Raw genomic sequence first — 16,975 nt, 5'->3', positions numbered from 1 at the left:
TGCACCATGATATGAGAAGGGTCTTCCAAAAGTTTTTTTTAAGATTTTGACCTTGATCTTTAATATATAGGGACTCGCGTCGTCTATATTCACATGATTTTACACAACCTCACACATCCAAATGCAGCAAAACAGCATATGCAGATGACATACTTAAGAAAAAACACACATTGTCAAACGGTTATTCATAGTCATGGCTAACGATGTACCGTGTATAGCTTAGAGATAAGTCGTATTAAACTCGACGCATGCATGCACGCTGTGCAATATGTGTCTTGTATGAAATGTGGGACAGGCGTGTCTTCTGGTGAATACAGAATAATGACAAGTGGTGAGATTGAAGGGCACGGTTGTGTTTTTCTCGACGAATGGAAGTAGACGATAAGATAGATCCTTGCCCAGAATAAGTGATCAATGAACACGAAGAGCCGGCGTCCTCTTTATCAGCAACAGTCGCCAGCCCCGCAGCTACGGTCTTAGAATAGTCAGTTTTATTGCTGGGTTTGTGCCTATCCCGGAGCGACAGGCAGCGCCCATTGGAGATTAATATTAATCATCAATAATTTTTTACTTGTTATATGGCATGCATGTGTACTATTTTTTTATCACCATGCAGTGCAATTTCTGGTTAATATTATTATTATTATAATATTTGTTTGTACAATGCCTGTTTGATTAAAAAAAAATCAGTTTTGTTTATTTTTTCATGCATGATAAATGATTGAATGTTTAAATTATTACGTTGATTTATGTTGTATACTTTTGATCACCAGTGCTTGTAAATATTTTTTGGTAAATAATGGGAAGCCTAATTTACTTCATTTCCCAATTCATTGTCATCAATAGAATAAGTAATTACCGTCATGTTATATTATTTCCCCGCCGATAACCATTTTACACCTTGATCACATCTTGACGCCTATATAATACATAGTTTCAATAGTTTATTTGAGTCTCATCAATACACCTTACAACAACATAATAGATATAGCTTTTTTTAAAAAAGGAAGAATTGCCATTATAGCACTAAACATACATATATATACACACACAACATTCAGGATCGATCATAAAAAATAAAGACTAAAGAGTTATAAGAAGCACACATATGTGGGGCGTCTTCTTCGTATATGGAACGACTTCGTAGTGGTGAGAGTTTGTATTGGTACGACTTATCAAATCAATAGTGTGTATTTTTATCCAATAATTTTTTTTATAATTAAGACGCATAAATGCATTTTTGTAGTACAGTTACACTAGCCCGAATTTGTAATAATTGTACACTACCCCTCCCCCCTCCAACGCCCATGCCCGTTGCGCCCTCTTGTTTTGTCATACGCAAATTTGCCCCGTTTTTTGTTCGCCGTTTTTTTCTACATTAAATGAGTGCTATACGGCAACTGTTTCTAGATTCAAACAAACATGGCTGCGCCCGCGATGATTCGCGTTTCGGCGCAGAATTTTATGCAAATTACTAAAATTAAGATGAAATCTGGACAAAAAATATCTAAAGGAGCATTGGTTGCCATTTACAAGGACAATAATTCCACCGTCCAGCGATTGAAAACGAATGACAATGGTGTTGTTAAGGATATTTTCGTAAAAGAAGGTGATTCGGTTGAAGCAGGGTAAGTCCAGGCTATCATTGGACGTGGAGAAATTGATTACATTTTTTAAAATAACAAAGCTATTACGTTCAAACTATTTGTTATTACAACTAGTTCATTTGTTCCTCTTGGATTTCACTGACAATGTAAATCAACCACACAAAAACCTTGTTTCTGGTTACACAGTCACCGGTACCCCACAGTCACCATACTCTTGTAGTGCGAGTGCACTATTTAACCTGTTTACACATAAGGTGCTGACGTCACTGGTCTGTGAGCATATCTCGGGGATTTCGAGATCAGCTGTTGAAGAAGCAAGACGTTCTTTGATAAACTGCTTAATAAAGACCTCACGTGTTCTTTCCCTAAAGTTAATGGTAAGCTAGGTTTGGTCTAAATAATAATAGGGAATACTTTACTTTTTACCACGGACTGTACTCAGTTGCCCCAAATTAAATTTTGCAACCCTTTATTCTGATTAACCGTGTAATGTGTTTCAATATTAAGAGTGTATGGTACTTAAATTTCATAAACACATATCTACAAAGATAAACAAGGCAAACAGTATATTATCTATAATTAACAGAACTTTTGATTTCATGGATAAGTACACTTTCATGAAGTTGTATACAGCTATGGTCCGACCCCATCTTGAGTTTGCGAATGTGGTTTGGCACCCATATATGAGAAAAGATATTGAAAGTTTAGAAAGACTACAAAAGAGGGCTACAAAATTGATTCCATCTCTAAAAGATATGTCATATGAAGAAAGGCTCAAGCAGTTAAAATTACCCACTCTTGCTCATAGAAGAATGCGTGGAGACGCTATACAGACTTTTAAGATTGTAAAAGGTATCGATGATTGTGACTTTGAAAGATTCTTTTGCTACGCTTCATCAACAAGAGGGCATAACTTAAAGCTTGAAAAACTCAGATTTAGGACCACTTTCTGCCAGCACCAGTTTTCTCGTCGTGTTATACAAGTGTGGAATGACTTGCCTCAACATGTGATAGATGCTGAAGATGTAGAATCGTTTAAAGTAAGGTTGGACCGCCACTGGCAAGGAGACATGCTGTACCAGTTTTGAGACCTGTATCAACGTTGTCTATGGACAGCTGTAATTTAATCATATATACTCATAACTGTTACCAACAACCTTTACACGATAAGATTTTATGAGCTCCGAAGATAGATCGTGACGAAACAAGTTTAGACAAAGAGGGGTTTAAAAAGGGCACAAGTCCTTATACAGAACCCAAAATCATCCTACAGGTATCCTACAGGTAAATGATATCACACTCTTAAACCTCAAACACTTCCATCAAGATAGTCAAATAACTCTCAACAGTTTTAATCTGTCAACCCAAACTTTTATCCAAGATTGCAGTCTTCATCTTGCCTTAAAACATCCTGCAAGCCCGAAATGTAGCAGACAACGGATTTGTATCACATGATACAACACTTTTCCCAACAATATTCGAAAAGCTTTTAAAAAGGTGAAATAGGAAAAATTCATCTTGCTGGAAAACTCATTTTCTCTAACTGTTTCTCCAGGAAGATAACAAGACAAGCCATCTGTGGACAGAATACAGTGTAAGCTGTCTTCAAGCATACATGCCATATCCCCCGGCGGGGGGAAAAATCCCCCGTAATTTCGACCCATCCCCTAGTCCCCCGCCGGGGGATCCATATCCCCTGGGATTTTTTTTTTTTTTCAAAACTTGCTTGACAGTGGAAGGCATCAATAATATTATGAGTGTGAATTTCTATGAAGGACCATGCTGACTAAGTCCAATTTTTTTTGTAATTTGAGTGTATTTCTGTATTTATTCTTATATTATAAATGCAGTTATTGCGCAAATTTTCGTCCCGTAAAAATCCCCTGGTGTAATATCAAAATCCCCTGGAATTCAGACCGAAATCCCCTGGGAAGCCTCTCAGAAATATGGCATGTAAGTTCAAGCGAATACAGCATAAGCTGTCTTCCAATGAATATAGCGTAAGCTGTCTCCAAGCGAATACAGCATTAGCTGTCTTTAAATGTATACAGCATAAGCTATCCTTCCAGCAATCTGCAGCCTTTGTACTACACCCTGCTGTGCCCTTTTGTTTGACAGATTCAGTTTTTAAAAATAAGTATAAAGAAATATACATATTTTTCACACTAAAGTAAAGAAAACAGTTAAGGTGTTTGTAACAATGTATGTTTTGAAAGTAGTTACAACACATGCACAATACTAATTGAACATTGGCCCTAAAAGCAAGTGCCCAATTAAGGCTCATTCAATGCGCATCAAAAGTGCCCTTTCTGACCTTAAGCACATTGCCATTTTCAAAAGTTTGCTGGAGCACTGGACTGTCCAAGTGATAAGAAATGTTTCTTGAATGCCCATAATTTGGGCTAGGATAACTTTATCAATGGTCTTATCGTCATATCAGGTGTTATTTTTTACCCATAATTATTTTTGTTGTTGGGCCTAAAAAAAAGGTTTGGTTGGGGTTTAATCCTGTTCAAAAATAGGTAGGGTAGGTAGGGTTTTTAATTTATTTTTTATTTTTATCTCAACTGTTCGAAGAAAAGGTGGGCTATACTACTCCCCCCAGCGTCAGCGTCGGCGTCCGGTTAAAGTTTTAGGGCAAGTTGGGATTTTCACTTATAAGTCCAATACCTTTCATTCAATTGAGTTAATACTTCACACAGTAGTTCAGGGCCATCACATGATGAGGTTGGATAACTCCATATTATTCTTTACACAGATTATGGCCCCTGATTGACTATGAAACTTAGGTTAAAATTTTAGGGCAGGTTGGGATATTTATAAATAACTTCTATACCCTTTGTTCAATTGACTTAATACTTCACACAGTTTTTCAGGACCATCAAACAATGAGGTTACATAACTCCATATTGTCCTTAATACAAGTTATGGCCCCTGATTGACTTAGGTTAAAGTTTTAGGGCAGGTTAAAGTTTTAGGGCAAGTTGGGATTTTAATAAAAAATCTTCTTTACCTTTCATTCAATGCACTTAATAAAATTCAAAATTATTTACGACCATCTTACAACAAGAAACATAACTCCATTTCATTCCTTGAATATTTTTTTTTTTTTTTTTTTTTTTAATTTCTTTTGACAGGCACATTTTTACCTTGAATCTTAACCAGTTTTTTACCAAGGGAAAACAAGGAGGGCCATGCTATATGGCCCTTGAATTCTTTTTATTATTATTTTTTTTTTAAATTATATTTTAATTTCTTTTGAAAGGCATATTTGTATATATTCGTTACCACATTTTTATAATGGGAAATCAAGTTATTTGAATGACTTGCGTCATTTTTCAGGTGGTGGGAGGGCAGCATCAAAGTCACCTTATGTATTGAATAATTTTAGTTAGGTTTGACATAAACAGACCAAACTTGGTAATATTACATTGTTATTGTATTCACTTCTAAACTTGCTGTCCAAGGGGCGAAGTCGAGCGCGCTGTCTTTCGACAGCTCTTGTTTTTATTGGGCTTTATATAAGAATCTCATTTTCATCATAAGTGAATTGTGTTTAAGTAGTATTCTGTATAAAGCATTAAAGGTTTTAAACTACATATTGAAAAACAATAAAAAGAAAAATATATTAAAAAAATAAAAATATTTTTTTTTCAGTTTTTCATTTTTTTTTCAAACGGACTATAAAAATGGTAGGGACAGCGCCTATTTCGTAGGTAGGGTCAGGTAACCCAAACCAAATGTTTTTTTTTTAGGCCTTGACAAAAGTATTATTCACATGAAGAGTTAACTTGAATACACAATGTACTTAAAGAACTATGAGTATAATTTCTATTGCTGAAATATTGAGGTATTTTAGGGTTGTTTATTGCTTGTAGGTTTGTGCTGTATTCAGTGGAAGGATGCCGCCATCCAACTGTCATGAAAGATATGTGTGCCGAGTGTGGTGAAGATCTGAGAGTGTAAGTTTTTACTTGTTAGAGTGAAATAATGTTACTGAACAAAGTCTTGCATAAATGTTAGAGTCAAATACACTTTTCTTTCATTTTTATACATATAACACTTAAGGCCTGCATGTAGTAAGTACACTTATTACAATATGTAGGTGTTAACAATCCATTATTTTGCATTTTTTTTTGCTAAATTTTATTAAAGTGACACTCTTATTCAAAATCAATACATACACAAGTATAACAAACATCAATTTCAACTGATTAATATTTAACTACTAACGAATTTATGCATTTATGGAAAATATTTATTACGGTACTGATCAAGATTATAACCGTATATTTCATAGCAGAAAACACAAAAATATTAAATGATTGGTGAATGCTAAAAGATTTAATGTCGTCTACTTGAGTATAGTCTCATAAGGTAGAAATACTGTGTTTTATGCTCATTTCTTTCAAATTAAAATTAGTATCCTTTTATCTATAAGAAAACCTTGTTTTTGACTATTATTTTTCCGTTTTGGAATATTAATACAATATTATTTATTGTGGTAAATCTTACCTGGGAGTAAGTGTGCATCTTTGAAACTTGTGTTATTTTAACTCTGTCACATATTGAATAAATTTATCTATACAGACTTATGAAACATTGCATTCATTCAGGGAGAACTCTACAGCTGGCGACCGGAAGGAACAGTCCAGTGCTACGGTTGCCATGGTACACAGTATCCCTGAACTGATTGTCAGTGAAGAGGTAAGCTGGCTAAGAGTTTTTGTAACTTATTCAGTGTAGTGGTCAGTTGGCTAAGAGTTTCTGTTACTTGTTTGGTGCAGTGGTCATTTGGTGTTTCTGTGACTAATTCAGTGAAGAGGTCAAATGGTTAAAAATTTCTGCAACTTATTTGGTGCAGAGGTCAGTTGGCTAAGAGTTTCTGTAACTAATTCAGTGAAGTGGTCAGTTTGCCAAGAGTTTCTGTAACTTATTCGGTGAAGTGGTCAGTTTGCCAAGAGTTTCTGTAACTAATTCAGTGAAGTGGTCAGTTTGCCAAGAGTTTCTGTAACTAATTCAGTGAAGTGGTCAGTTTGCCAAGAGTTTCTGTAACTAATTCAGTGAAGTGGTCAGTTTGCCAAGAGTTTCTGTAACTAATTCAGTGAAGTGGTCAGTTTGCCAAGAGTTTCTGTAACTAATTCAGTGAAGTGGTCAGTTTGCCAAGAGTTTCTGTAACTAATTCAGTGAAGTGGTCAGTTTGCCAAGAGTTTCTGTAACTAATTCAGTGAAGTGGTCAGTTTGCCAAGAGTTTCTGTAACTAATTAAGTGAAGTGGTCAGTTTGCCAAGAGTTTCTGTAACTAATTTAGTGAAGTGGTCAGTTTGCCAAGAGTTTCTGTAACTAATTCAGTGAAGTGGTCAGTTTGCCAAGAGTTTCTGTAACTTATTCAGTGAAGTGGTCAGTTTGCCAAGAGTTTTTGTAACTAATTCAGTGAAGTGGTCAGTTTGCCAAGAGTTTCTGTAACTAATTTAGTGAAGTGGTCAGTTTGCTAAGAGTTTCTGTAAATTATTCAGTGAAGTGGTCAGTTGGCTTAGAGTTTCTGTAACTGAATCAGGAAAGAGGTCAGTTGGCTAAGAGTTTCTGTAACTGTAACTAATTAAGTGAAGTGGTCAGTTGGCTAAGAGTTTCTGTAACTAATTCAGTGAAGTGGTCAGTTGGCTAAGAGTTTCTGTTACTAATTCAGTGAAGTGGTCAGTTGGCTAAGAGTTTCTGTCACTAATTCAGTGAAGTGGTCAGTTGGCTAAGAGTTTCTGTTACGAATTCAATGAAGAGGTCAGTTGGCTAAGAGTTTCTGTTACTAATTCAGTGAAGTGGTCAGTTGGCTAAGAGTTTCTGTATCTAAGTTAACTTTCAGTTAGTTTGGTAAAATGGAAATAATGGATAAATTCCAAGAAGCATCAAGGAAAACATCGTTGGAACATACAGCATGTTTGTGGAATAGCCAAAATCATTGCAAAAATGTTTACTATGACTAATAGTGATGATTGTGTAAATATATTACTAGTACATTGTATTACATTAATTATATATGTACAAAACAGACATGATGTCTTTCAGCAAGCTAAGGAGATTGGACAAGCTGATGAAGATAGGCTTTTGAAGACCAGGAAACTTGTGCTACTTGTTGACCTCGATCAGACCCTTGTGCACACCACCAATGATAACATTCCTGCAAATTTGAAGGTACGTAGGGCTGTCTCTCACCTCTAGGAGAAACTGGCATTTGGAATTAACACAAATAATAATTACAGAAAAATAAGTGTGAGTGTTATGTCATACATACAAACTTTGTAATTTAATGAACTGGAATCTGTCAGATGGGCTTAAAAGTTTTGTAATAGATTTTCGGCTCGTTTACATCATATCTCAAAACATGATAATGCAATGAACAAACGACTTCACCCTATTGTCCAAGGCCACAACATAAAAATGATCCTTGCTACAATTTGTAAGTGAAAAGTCTTATAACCATTTTCAGGACGTCAACCATTTTCAACTTCCACATGCAAACCAAATGCTCTGGTACCATACAAGACTGCGACCTGGAACCAAAACTTTCTTGGAGAGAATCTCAAAGCTGTATGAGTTACATATCTGCACGTTCGGGGTCCGCTTGTATGCGCATACCATTGCTACGATTCTGGACCCCAAGTTAAGCCTCTTCTCTCATCGTATTTTGTCGAGGGACGAATGCTTCAGTCCACAGTCAAAGACTGCTAACCTCAAGTATGGCTTTCGTTTGTTCAACTTCATACACAGATTCTGGCTTATTTAAATTTGGCAGAATATTATTACATTCGTTCATTTTCTTTAGGACTTTTTGATTATTTTTTATATTAGATCAGAAAAGATTATTACCTTATACTTAGTTTTTGAAATTTGCTTTTGGGACACTTTTTGTGTCGCCTTACAAGCCGACATATAAGGGTTACTTTTGTCGGCGGCGGCAGCATTGGCATCCGCGTCACGTTGTCACTTGTCCAGGGCATATCTCGTAAACTATTAGTGGTATCAGCTTGAAATTTCATATGTATATAGATCTCATTGAGGGCAAGTGCAGTGCACAAGAACTGATACTGCTCCATGTTTTTAAAGGTATTTCCCTTAATTAATTTTCATGCTTAAAGTTTTATCTGGGGCATATCTTTTAGAATATAAGAGTTATCAACTTGAAATTTCATATGAAGATAATTCTCATGGAGGGCAAGTGCAGTGCACAATAACAGTAACTCTTGCTTTCTTAGTTTTAGAGTAATTGCCCTTTAATTTTCATGCTTAAAGTTTTGTCCAGGGCTTATCTTGAAGAATATAAGTGGTATCAAATTGAAACTTCATAGGTAGATAGATCTCATTAAGGGCAAGTGCAGTGCACAAGAACTGTAACTCTTGCATCTATATGTTCAGAGTTATTGCCCTTTGTTAATTTTCAAGCTTAAATTTTGTCAGGGGCATATATCATAAACTATAAGAGGTATCAACCTGAAACTTAATAAGTAGATAGATCTCATTGAGGGCAAGTGCAGTGCATACGAACCGTAACTCTTGCATCTATATGTTTAAGAGTTGTTGCCCTTTGTTAATTTTCAAGCTTACATTTTTATTCCAGAGCATAATTCGAAAACTTTAAGAGTTATCAACTTGAAACTTTATAGGTAGATAGATCTTACTGAGGGGGAGTGCAGTGCTCAAAAACTGTATCTCTTGCTTTCATATTAGAGTTATTGCCCTTTGTTAATTTTCATGTCATTGATTTCAGTATTTATTGTGCAAGTTTTTGCTTATATATAACCAATTGCTTGGTCCTGGTTTAACATTGTTACCTTCAGTTCAAATGCCACCTACACTTGAAAGCTAAATGGCAACATCATTGTCTATAAATGAATAAAATGTCAATCTAACAGCTATAATGTCTACAGTAAATAATTCGTCAGGCGACACATCCGGCTCGCTGAGTTCTAGTCTGTTTCAAGTGTGAATCCTGCCAAATCTCAAGTATTGGCTTTTGTTGTTTGTATTGAATGTAATTGTCATAAATTTCATTATTAAGATGACTTATATCTTTCTTTTTATAGGGCGCTTTTCCCATGTGGAGATTCCATGGTGTGCATCATTGATGACCGCGAAGATGTGTGGCATTTCTCCCCCAATCTTGTCCACGTCAAACCATACAGGTTTTTCCAGGGAACAGCAGATATAAATGCCCCTCCTGGTCTTTCTAAGACTGAAGATGATAGTAAACCAATTGTGCACAGGGTGAGAAGAGTTTCACAGTCCTCCACTGGCAGTTTTGAGGAAGAGAACTCAGGGGAGAAAACTACTGTTGGTAAGGGAGATGATGAGAAAACTGTTGAAAACTCAGCCAAGGGCGTGAAGGAGGGAACTGCTTGTGAGGGAGGTAATCCAAAAACTGATGAAGAGATGGCCATGGGAGATAAAAGTGATGGGGAAACAGAAAATGGTAAAAAATTGGATGAAGAGATTAAGGGTGAAAAAACCGAAGATAAAGAGGAAAAAAAGGAAAACGTTAAAAGTAATACAACTAAGGGTGTTGAAGTAAATGAAGGAGCAGGTGATGAGGAAATTGCTATGGAAGTAGACAGCAGGAAAGGAGAACGTGAGTCAGATTACAAAACTGTTGAAGATTTTGATAACAAAGGCACACCAATAAAAGCAGATGAGATTAAAACTGAAGACAATAAATCAGGGAATGGAAATGAAGCCAAACAAGATGACAAACTAGATACAGAAAAAAAAGGTAAAAGTAACCCTGAATTGGGAGATGGTGAACAGTCATTAGATCAGGACGGAAACAAAGTTGAAAAAGTTAAGGACGGAAATAAAGATGAAAACAAACCTCAAGACGAGAAAAACGAAGAAGAACTCATAGAATGGGATGACGGTGATGATTATCTGTTATATTTGGAAGAGATTCTAAAAACGATTCATGCCACTTTCTTTGAATTCCATGATCACTTGAATGAGAAAGACAAAGGTGATAGTCCTGAAATTCCGAAAATGGAAAAGCCAAGTTTGAAAAACATTATTCCATATATTAAGAAAAAAGTTCTGAAGGGGTGCAATATTGTATTTAGTGGAATAATACCTACAAATATGAGCCAGGAAAAAAGTAGGGCCTATCTTGTGGCAAGGGCGTTAGGTGCAAATATTCAGCAGGACTTGAGGCATAAGGGAAATGAAACTGATCGTAAAAACTTCACAACTCATTTAGTTGCTGCTAAGCAGGGTACAAATAAGTACAGAACTGCCCTGATGATGAAGCATGTTAAGATTGTGAATGCGGATTGGCTATGGTGTTGCTCGGAAAGGTGGGAAAAGGTCGAAGAAATGTTGTTCCCTCTTACTGAAAAGCAGGATGATAGTGGGCGGGACAGTCCTGATCCTGCAAAGCTTAAAAAGGATCTCAAACGGAAGATGGGTAAAGGATCAAATATTCGAAGTTCTAAGAGACAAAAACGAAGTGCAGGTGACAAAGACAAGGATGAAAATGGTGATGATGATGATGGTGATATGAAGGATGATGAACAGCCATCTGGTTCAAAAGATGAAAAGGCTGATAAAGAAAACAAACCGGGTACTTTCTCAATGTCATATAATCCTATGTTTGCTTTCTCAGATGATGATCTTGCTTTCATGGACAAGGAAGTTGATGATGAGATGGATGAAAATAATGATGAAAGTTCGGAAGATGAAAATTCTAGGGATGTTAGATTAAGACATCAGGTACTTAAAACTGAAGAGTTTAAGAATTTACAGGTCTCAGAAAGTGAGGACAGTTTGAGTGGAGAAACACCAAGAGGTTGGGGACTAAAGAAGATGTCGCCAAGACATTCATCAGATGATGAAATAAGCAAGTCTACAAGTTCACCGGAAAAAGAAGAGCTTGGTCCAGAATATGAAAGTGAAACAGACCAAGACAAGTTTGATAAGATCATGGATGCATTCGGACCAGAGACTGAAAATTCGGACGACGAATACCAGGAGTCCATTGGTTCAGTAGATGATGAGATCGCTGATGCAGTTATGAAGGAGTTTTTGTCATAAACTGGCAGAGTTTGGCAACAATTAATAAAAAGTTTTTTTGACCTTACCCAAAAGACAAGGGATGACAATGATACTCGATTGTCCATGTATTCCTGATAAAAACATAAGTATTATTTCAAATTTCACTAAATGCATGATATTCAGACGACATTCAGTCAATGTAACAGTACTTGCGCATTGCCAATAAGACCCTCTAATCCCTGCTACATGTAGGTACATTACTGACCCTATCAAGTTTAATGAAAGTTGTTGTGAGATTATACAAACCTTCCATCTAAGGCCACAATTTGCAATAATCACTGATGTCAATTGGCGAAGTTCTGATAGCATTATATCTCCTACATAATTCTAATGTTTAATTAGTGACTTTTCAACAACTGTTACAATCATTGACGTGCATTTATGAAGATTGATTAAATAATTGGCATATATTTGCAATGATCATCACTATTACTGGTAATTGATGGGTGTCAGTGATTTTTTTGGTGCAATTTTCTGCCTTATAAAGGCCATTTCCCTTGCGATAAATTGTCCATTTTTCCCAAAATTTTATATTTTTTCCCCAATTTGATTACCGTAGATTATGTTAATGAATAAAAAAAGCAATGAATTTCTGGAAATATTAACAAAATCCTGACAAAACTTATTCTTTCACAGCATAACGTACGCATAAAAAAAGTTAAAACATGTATATTTACCATTATATTAGCTATGTTGGCCTGATTTTGTACTTTTCCCAAAGTCAACTTTTTTCCCAATTTGCAAGGCACAGGCGGTAAAAATAATTCCAAAAAAAATCACTGGGTGTCTTTAATTGAGAATTATCAATAAACCAATTCAGGATTTTCTGAGTCCTTGATCGGAAAATTATTTGAGTACTAGAGTACTGATTTAGCTACTCATTGCCATCCCTACAAAGTCTCACAATAATAACCCTCAGCCAGAATGTTTTGTTTTTCGTTTTTCATTACGAGTTGAGAGGTAAAGAATTGATATTTGTTTACCTACTCTCACCTAATAATGTGGGTCCAATATGACCAAACAAGGTGTTTTAATTGTCGCCTATGATTACCATTATTGAAAACAATCACTGAACAAGTTCATTTATTATTGGCATTTGTATGTTATCTGTAAACACTGCTCAGGGGCTGTATTCACAAATCATCTAAGTGAATATTTACAACTTAGTGAATATTTTTGTAACTTTTGACAACGATAATTATAAAGCTGCACTTTCACAGATTGACTGTTTGGACAACTTTTTTATCTTTGGCTTGGAATAAACCAATTTTTGCTTCAATGTCTGTATTAAGAGACTACTGTAACTGACAACAGATCAGATTGCATTTTATATTTATGTTCAGGAAATGATGTTTATGCCGAAAAATTCATTTTGCTATAAGCATTTGTCTTATATCACCGGTTTCCAGACCTTTCTGCAAGAATTGGCTTATTTCAAGACAAAAATAAAAAAAAATCTGTGAGAGTGCAGCTTTAAATAGTTACTCTGTACTTTTCAAGAGATATATCTATATGCGTATATTGTTTAGACCATTTTCTTGCTTATTTCCATTTTTTTTTGTGTACAAACATTCTTCATTTTCTTGAAATTGCATCTAGAAAAAAAGCAATTTTTCACATGTTGAACATGCTTAATGAATAAGGCCCCTGTTGTTATCCCCCGTCGAATCGAAGATTTCGGGAGGGGGATATTGTTTTGGCTTTGTCCGTCCGTCATTCTATCTGTCCGGTACTATATCGTCCGGTACTATATCTTGGTAGGCATTGATCAGAAAATGTTCGATCTTGGTCAGAATTTTCCCCTTGATCACATCTCGACCTATTTTAAAAGTGGGTCACATGGGGTCAAAAACTAGGTCACTGTATCAAATCTTAGAAAATTCATTTGAACATACTAGAGGCATTATACATGGTCAAATATTCATGAAACTTTATCAGAATGTTTTCCTTGTTGAACTCTTGGTTGTAAATAAAACTGGGTCACATATGATCAAAATTAGGTCACTAGGTCAAATTTTAGAAAAATCTTGTCCAGAACCATATCATGGTAATATTAGTCATGATGTACCCCTTGAAGAAATATGGACCACTTTAAAAAGTGGGTCACATGGGGTCAAAAATTAGGTCACTAGGTCAAATCTTAGAAAAATCATTGAAACACATTAGAGGCAATATGTATGGTCTTAAATTCATTCAACTTGATCAGAATGTTTTCATTGATGAACTCTTCGACATATTTTAAACTGGGTCACATGTGGTAAGAAATTAAGTCACTAGGTCAAATCTTTTAAAAATCTTGTCAGAAACTATTTTATGGTGGTGATTGGTCTGATTAAGTTCAAACATGGTCGGAATGTTCTCTTGGGTTAAATTTCGACTGTGTTTTATAAGTGGGTCATATGGGTAAAAAAATAATCACTAGGTCATATCTTACAGAAAACTTGGGAACACTCTAGAGGCAATACATCTGCTCTAATTTCTATGAAACTTAATCAAAATGCCTCCATGAAATCTTGGAATAGTTTGAAACTAGTAGGTCATGTGGGGTCAAAAATGATGTCACTAAGTCAAAACCTTGTGGACACTCTAGAGGCTATATTTTTTGCAATATATCTGGACCAATCTTCATTAAACTTGATCAGAATGTTTGCCTTGATGAAATCTTAGATAATTTTGGAACTGGGTAACATGGAGTCATAAACTAGGTTTCTTGGTCAATTCTAAATGTTACATTATATACATTTTTTTTTTAAATTTCAAACAGTTGCAATCAAACTCAAACTCATATATATATATTCATCAACAATTGATTTCCATTCCTTGACTTAGCTTAATCAGGCAGGGGATATCAATTCAACGAATTTGCTTGTTATACATTATATTTGGTGCAGCTATTACCATATTGTTATTTGGTTCATTTCGATTTATTAGTTCATGTTTTTGTTTCACATTGAAATGTATGACTTCATTATATCAGTATAGTGAAATAAAATGTTCACTGGTTGGTAGTTTTACTCAACACATTTATAATAGATGACTTAGAAAAGAGTAACAACTCTTTATGTACAGTCGAACCCCATTTGCTTGAACTCACAGGGACCAACGAAAATACCTCGAGCCAAGCGGGAAAACTTACCTTCAGTATAAAGAAATCGGTCATTAACATCCAGTTGGACCAGCATGGAAATCCTGCCAAGCGAGTGAGCCAATGGGGTTCGACTGAATAAGAATTACAGACTTGTCTGAGTTTCGGAGGTATGGTCACATCTTTAGTGTTATGCAAAATTAAGCTTTATTATTGACCATACCACAACAAAAGTGCCAATAAGTGATGGGCAATTGGCTGGATTTTCATCATTGATTAATAAGACAGCCTGACTAATTAATCGGAGAAATCCATAATTATTAGAAAATTTTAAAGATACATTTTGTGCCACTTAACAACTATTTAGTAGTACTGGTTAATAAAATCACAATTTTTGCATGGCTTAAGAATAAAATAATGTGTATTATTGATGTAGTTTGTTACTTTGTATCTTTTTAGCTCGCCAGAGCACGAAGTGCTGCTCAAGGTGAGCTATTGTGATCGGTCTTTGTCCGTCGTCCATCCGTCGGTAGTCCGTCCGTCTGTCAATTGCTTAAAAAACATCTCTGAAACTACCTGGCCAAATTCAATGAAACTTCACTGGAAGTTCATTTGGTGACCCTCTACAAATATACAACAAGGGGTCATGATTGATTAACAACAACAACAACAAATTGGCCGACTTCCTGTTTTGCTTTAAAAGCCATCTCCTCTGAAACTACCAGTCCAAATTCAATGAAACTTTACAGGAAGCTTCATTGGGTGACCCTCTACAAAAATACAACAAGGGGTCACGATTGATCAACAACAACAGCAACGCAATGGCTGACTTCCTATTTTGCTTTAAAAAACATCTCTTCTAAAACTACCATTCCAAATTCAATGAAAGTTTACAGTAAGCTTCATTGGGTAACCCTCTACAAAAATACAGCAAGGGGTCACGATTGATCAACAACATCAATAAAATGGCTGACTTCCTGTTTTGCTTTTAAAAAAACATCTCTGAAACAACCACTCCAAATTCAATTAAACTTTATAGAAAGCTTCCCTGGGTGACCCTCTACAAAAATAATACAAGGGGTCACGATTGATCAACAACAACAACAACAAAATGGCAAACTTCCTGTTTTGCTTAAAAAAACAACATCTCTAAAACTACCAGTCCAAATTCAATGAAACTTTACAGGAAGCTTCCTTGGGTAACCTTCTACAAAAATACAACAAGGGGTCGTGATTGATCAACAACAACAACAATCTGGCCAGCTTCCTGTTTTGCAAACAACATCTCCTCTGAAACTACTGGGCCAAATTCATTGAAACTTTTCAGGAAGCTTCATTGCATGACCCTCTACAAAAATATAACAAGGCATTGATATTGATCAACAACAACAACAAAATGGCCGACTTACTGTTTTGCTTTAAAAAAAATCTCTGAAACTACCAGCCCAAAGTCAATGAATCTTTACAGGTAGCTTCATTGCATGACCTTTTACAAATATAAAACAAGGCATCGTCATCAGTAAAGATATGTTTAAATTGCAACATTTTTATTAATGCTTTATCACAGAGTTGTGGCCCTCTGCTTAGGTGAGCGTTTTAGGGCCATCATGGCCCTCTTGTTTCAACAAACTCTCGAGCACATATATGTCAAATTGTCAACAAAACAATCCTAAACAAACATTAGATAAACTATGTGTGAACTTGATGTAAAGTCACAAAACTGGTTGATCTTTACATCATGACGACCTACTGTCAGTCCCAGACTTGAATACAATGATTACAAATTCATAAAATCATAAGCGCATTTACGCTCTTAGCAATTATGACTGAACATGTATTCTAATAGTAATAACCAATGGAATTGCAGATAGGCAATCATTAAGTACTAACCTAATCTTCAGGAATTTGCGGGTGTTTACAGGTCCGCCTACTGCCATTCATCCGTTCGTCTGATACACACTCCCTGCGTCAGATTTTTCGTTGACATGTATCAGCCAATTATGTTGTATTCTTAGTCAGTTAGATGACTTGAAGTAATATCTTATTGATTAAGAAGGGCTCATTCACTACTTTCACTCCACCCCTTCTTAATCATTAAGAATCTACAACATGTTATCTAACTATAACGCAGTACTAAGGACTAGAAGTTAAACAACATAATCTCAAGAAAATCTCAATGAAATGAAATAATCACTGAC

The 16,975-nt window shown here is 35.6% G+C and overlaps 1 protein-coding gene across 1 annotated transcript; it reads left to right on the top strand.

Moving 5' to 3' along the window:
* Nucleotides 1-1,422: 1,422 nt before the first annotated feature.
* LOC128244626 (RNA polymerase II subunit A C-terminal domain phosphatase-like) lies at nucleotides 1,423-15,189 on the top strand. Its single transcript, XM_052962641.1, has 6 exons — nucleotides 1,423-1,628; nucleotides 5,486-5,569; nucleotides 6,224-6,314; nucleotides 7,667-7,792; nucleotides 8,088-8,335; nucleotides 9,682-15,189. Exons 1-6 carry the CDS (start codon nucleotides 1,423-1,425, stop codon nucleotides 11,669-11,671), a joined length of 2,745 nt encoding a protein of 914 aa, XP_052818601.1. The 3' UTR covers nucleotides 11,672-15,189.
* The last annotated feature ends 1,786 nt before the right edge of the window (nucleotides 15,190-16,975 follow it).

This window comes from Mya arenaria, chromosome 8, assembly GCF_026914265.1.
Source record: "Mya arenaria isolate MELC-2E11 chromosome 8, ASM2691426v1".
NCBI classification, from domain to species: Eukaryota; Metazoa; Mollusca; class Bivalvia; order Myida; family Myidae; genus Mya; species Mya arenaria.
Note: the sequence above shows the minus strand (reverse complement) of the source record. Positions and strands in the feature narration are given on the sequence as shown.

Bases quoted from the DNA above. Each gene is read 5' to 3' on its own strand.
- LOC128244626 (XM_052962641.1), top strand. From the start codon at position 1,423: ATGGCTGCGCCCGCGATGATTCGCGTTTCGGCGCAGAATTTTATGCAA. The intron at 1,629-5,485 runs GTAAGTCCAGGC...TATTGCTTGTAG, and splicing joins GGTGATTCGGTTGAAGCAGG to GTTTGTGCTGTATTCAGTGG. The intron at 6,315-7,666 runs GTAAGCTGGCTA...GATGTCTTTCAG, and splicing joins AACTGATTGTCAGTGAAGAG to CAAGCTAAGGAGATTGGACA.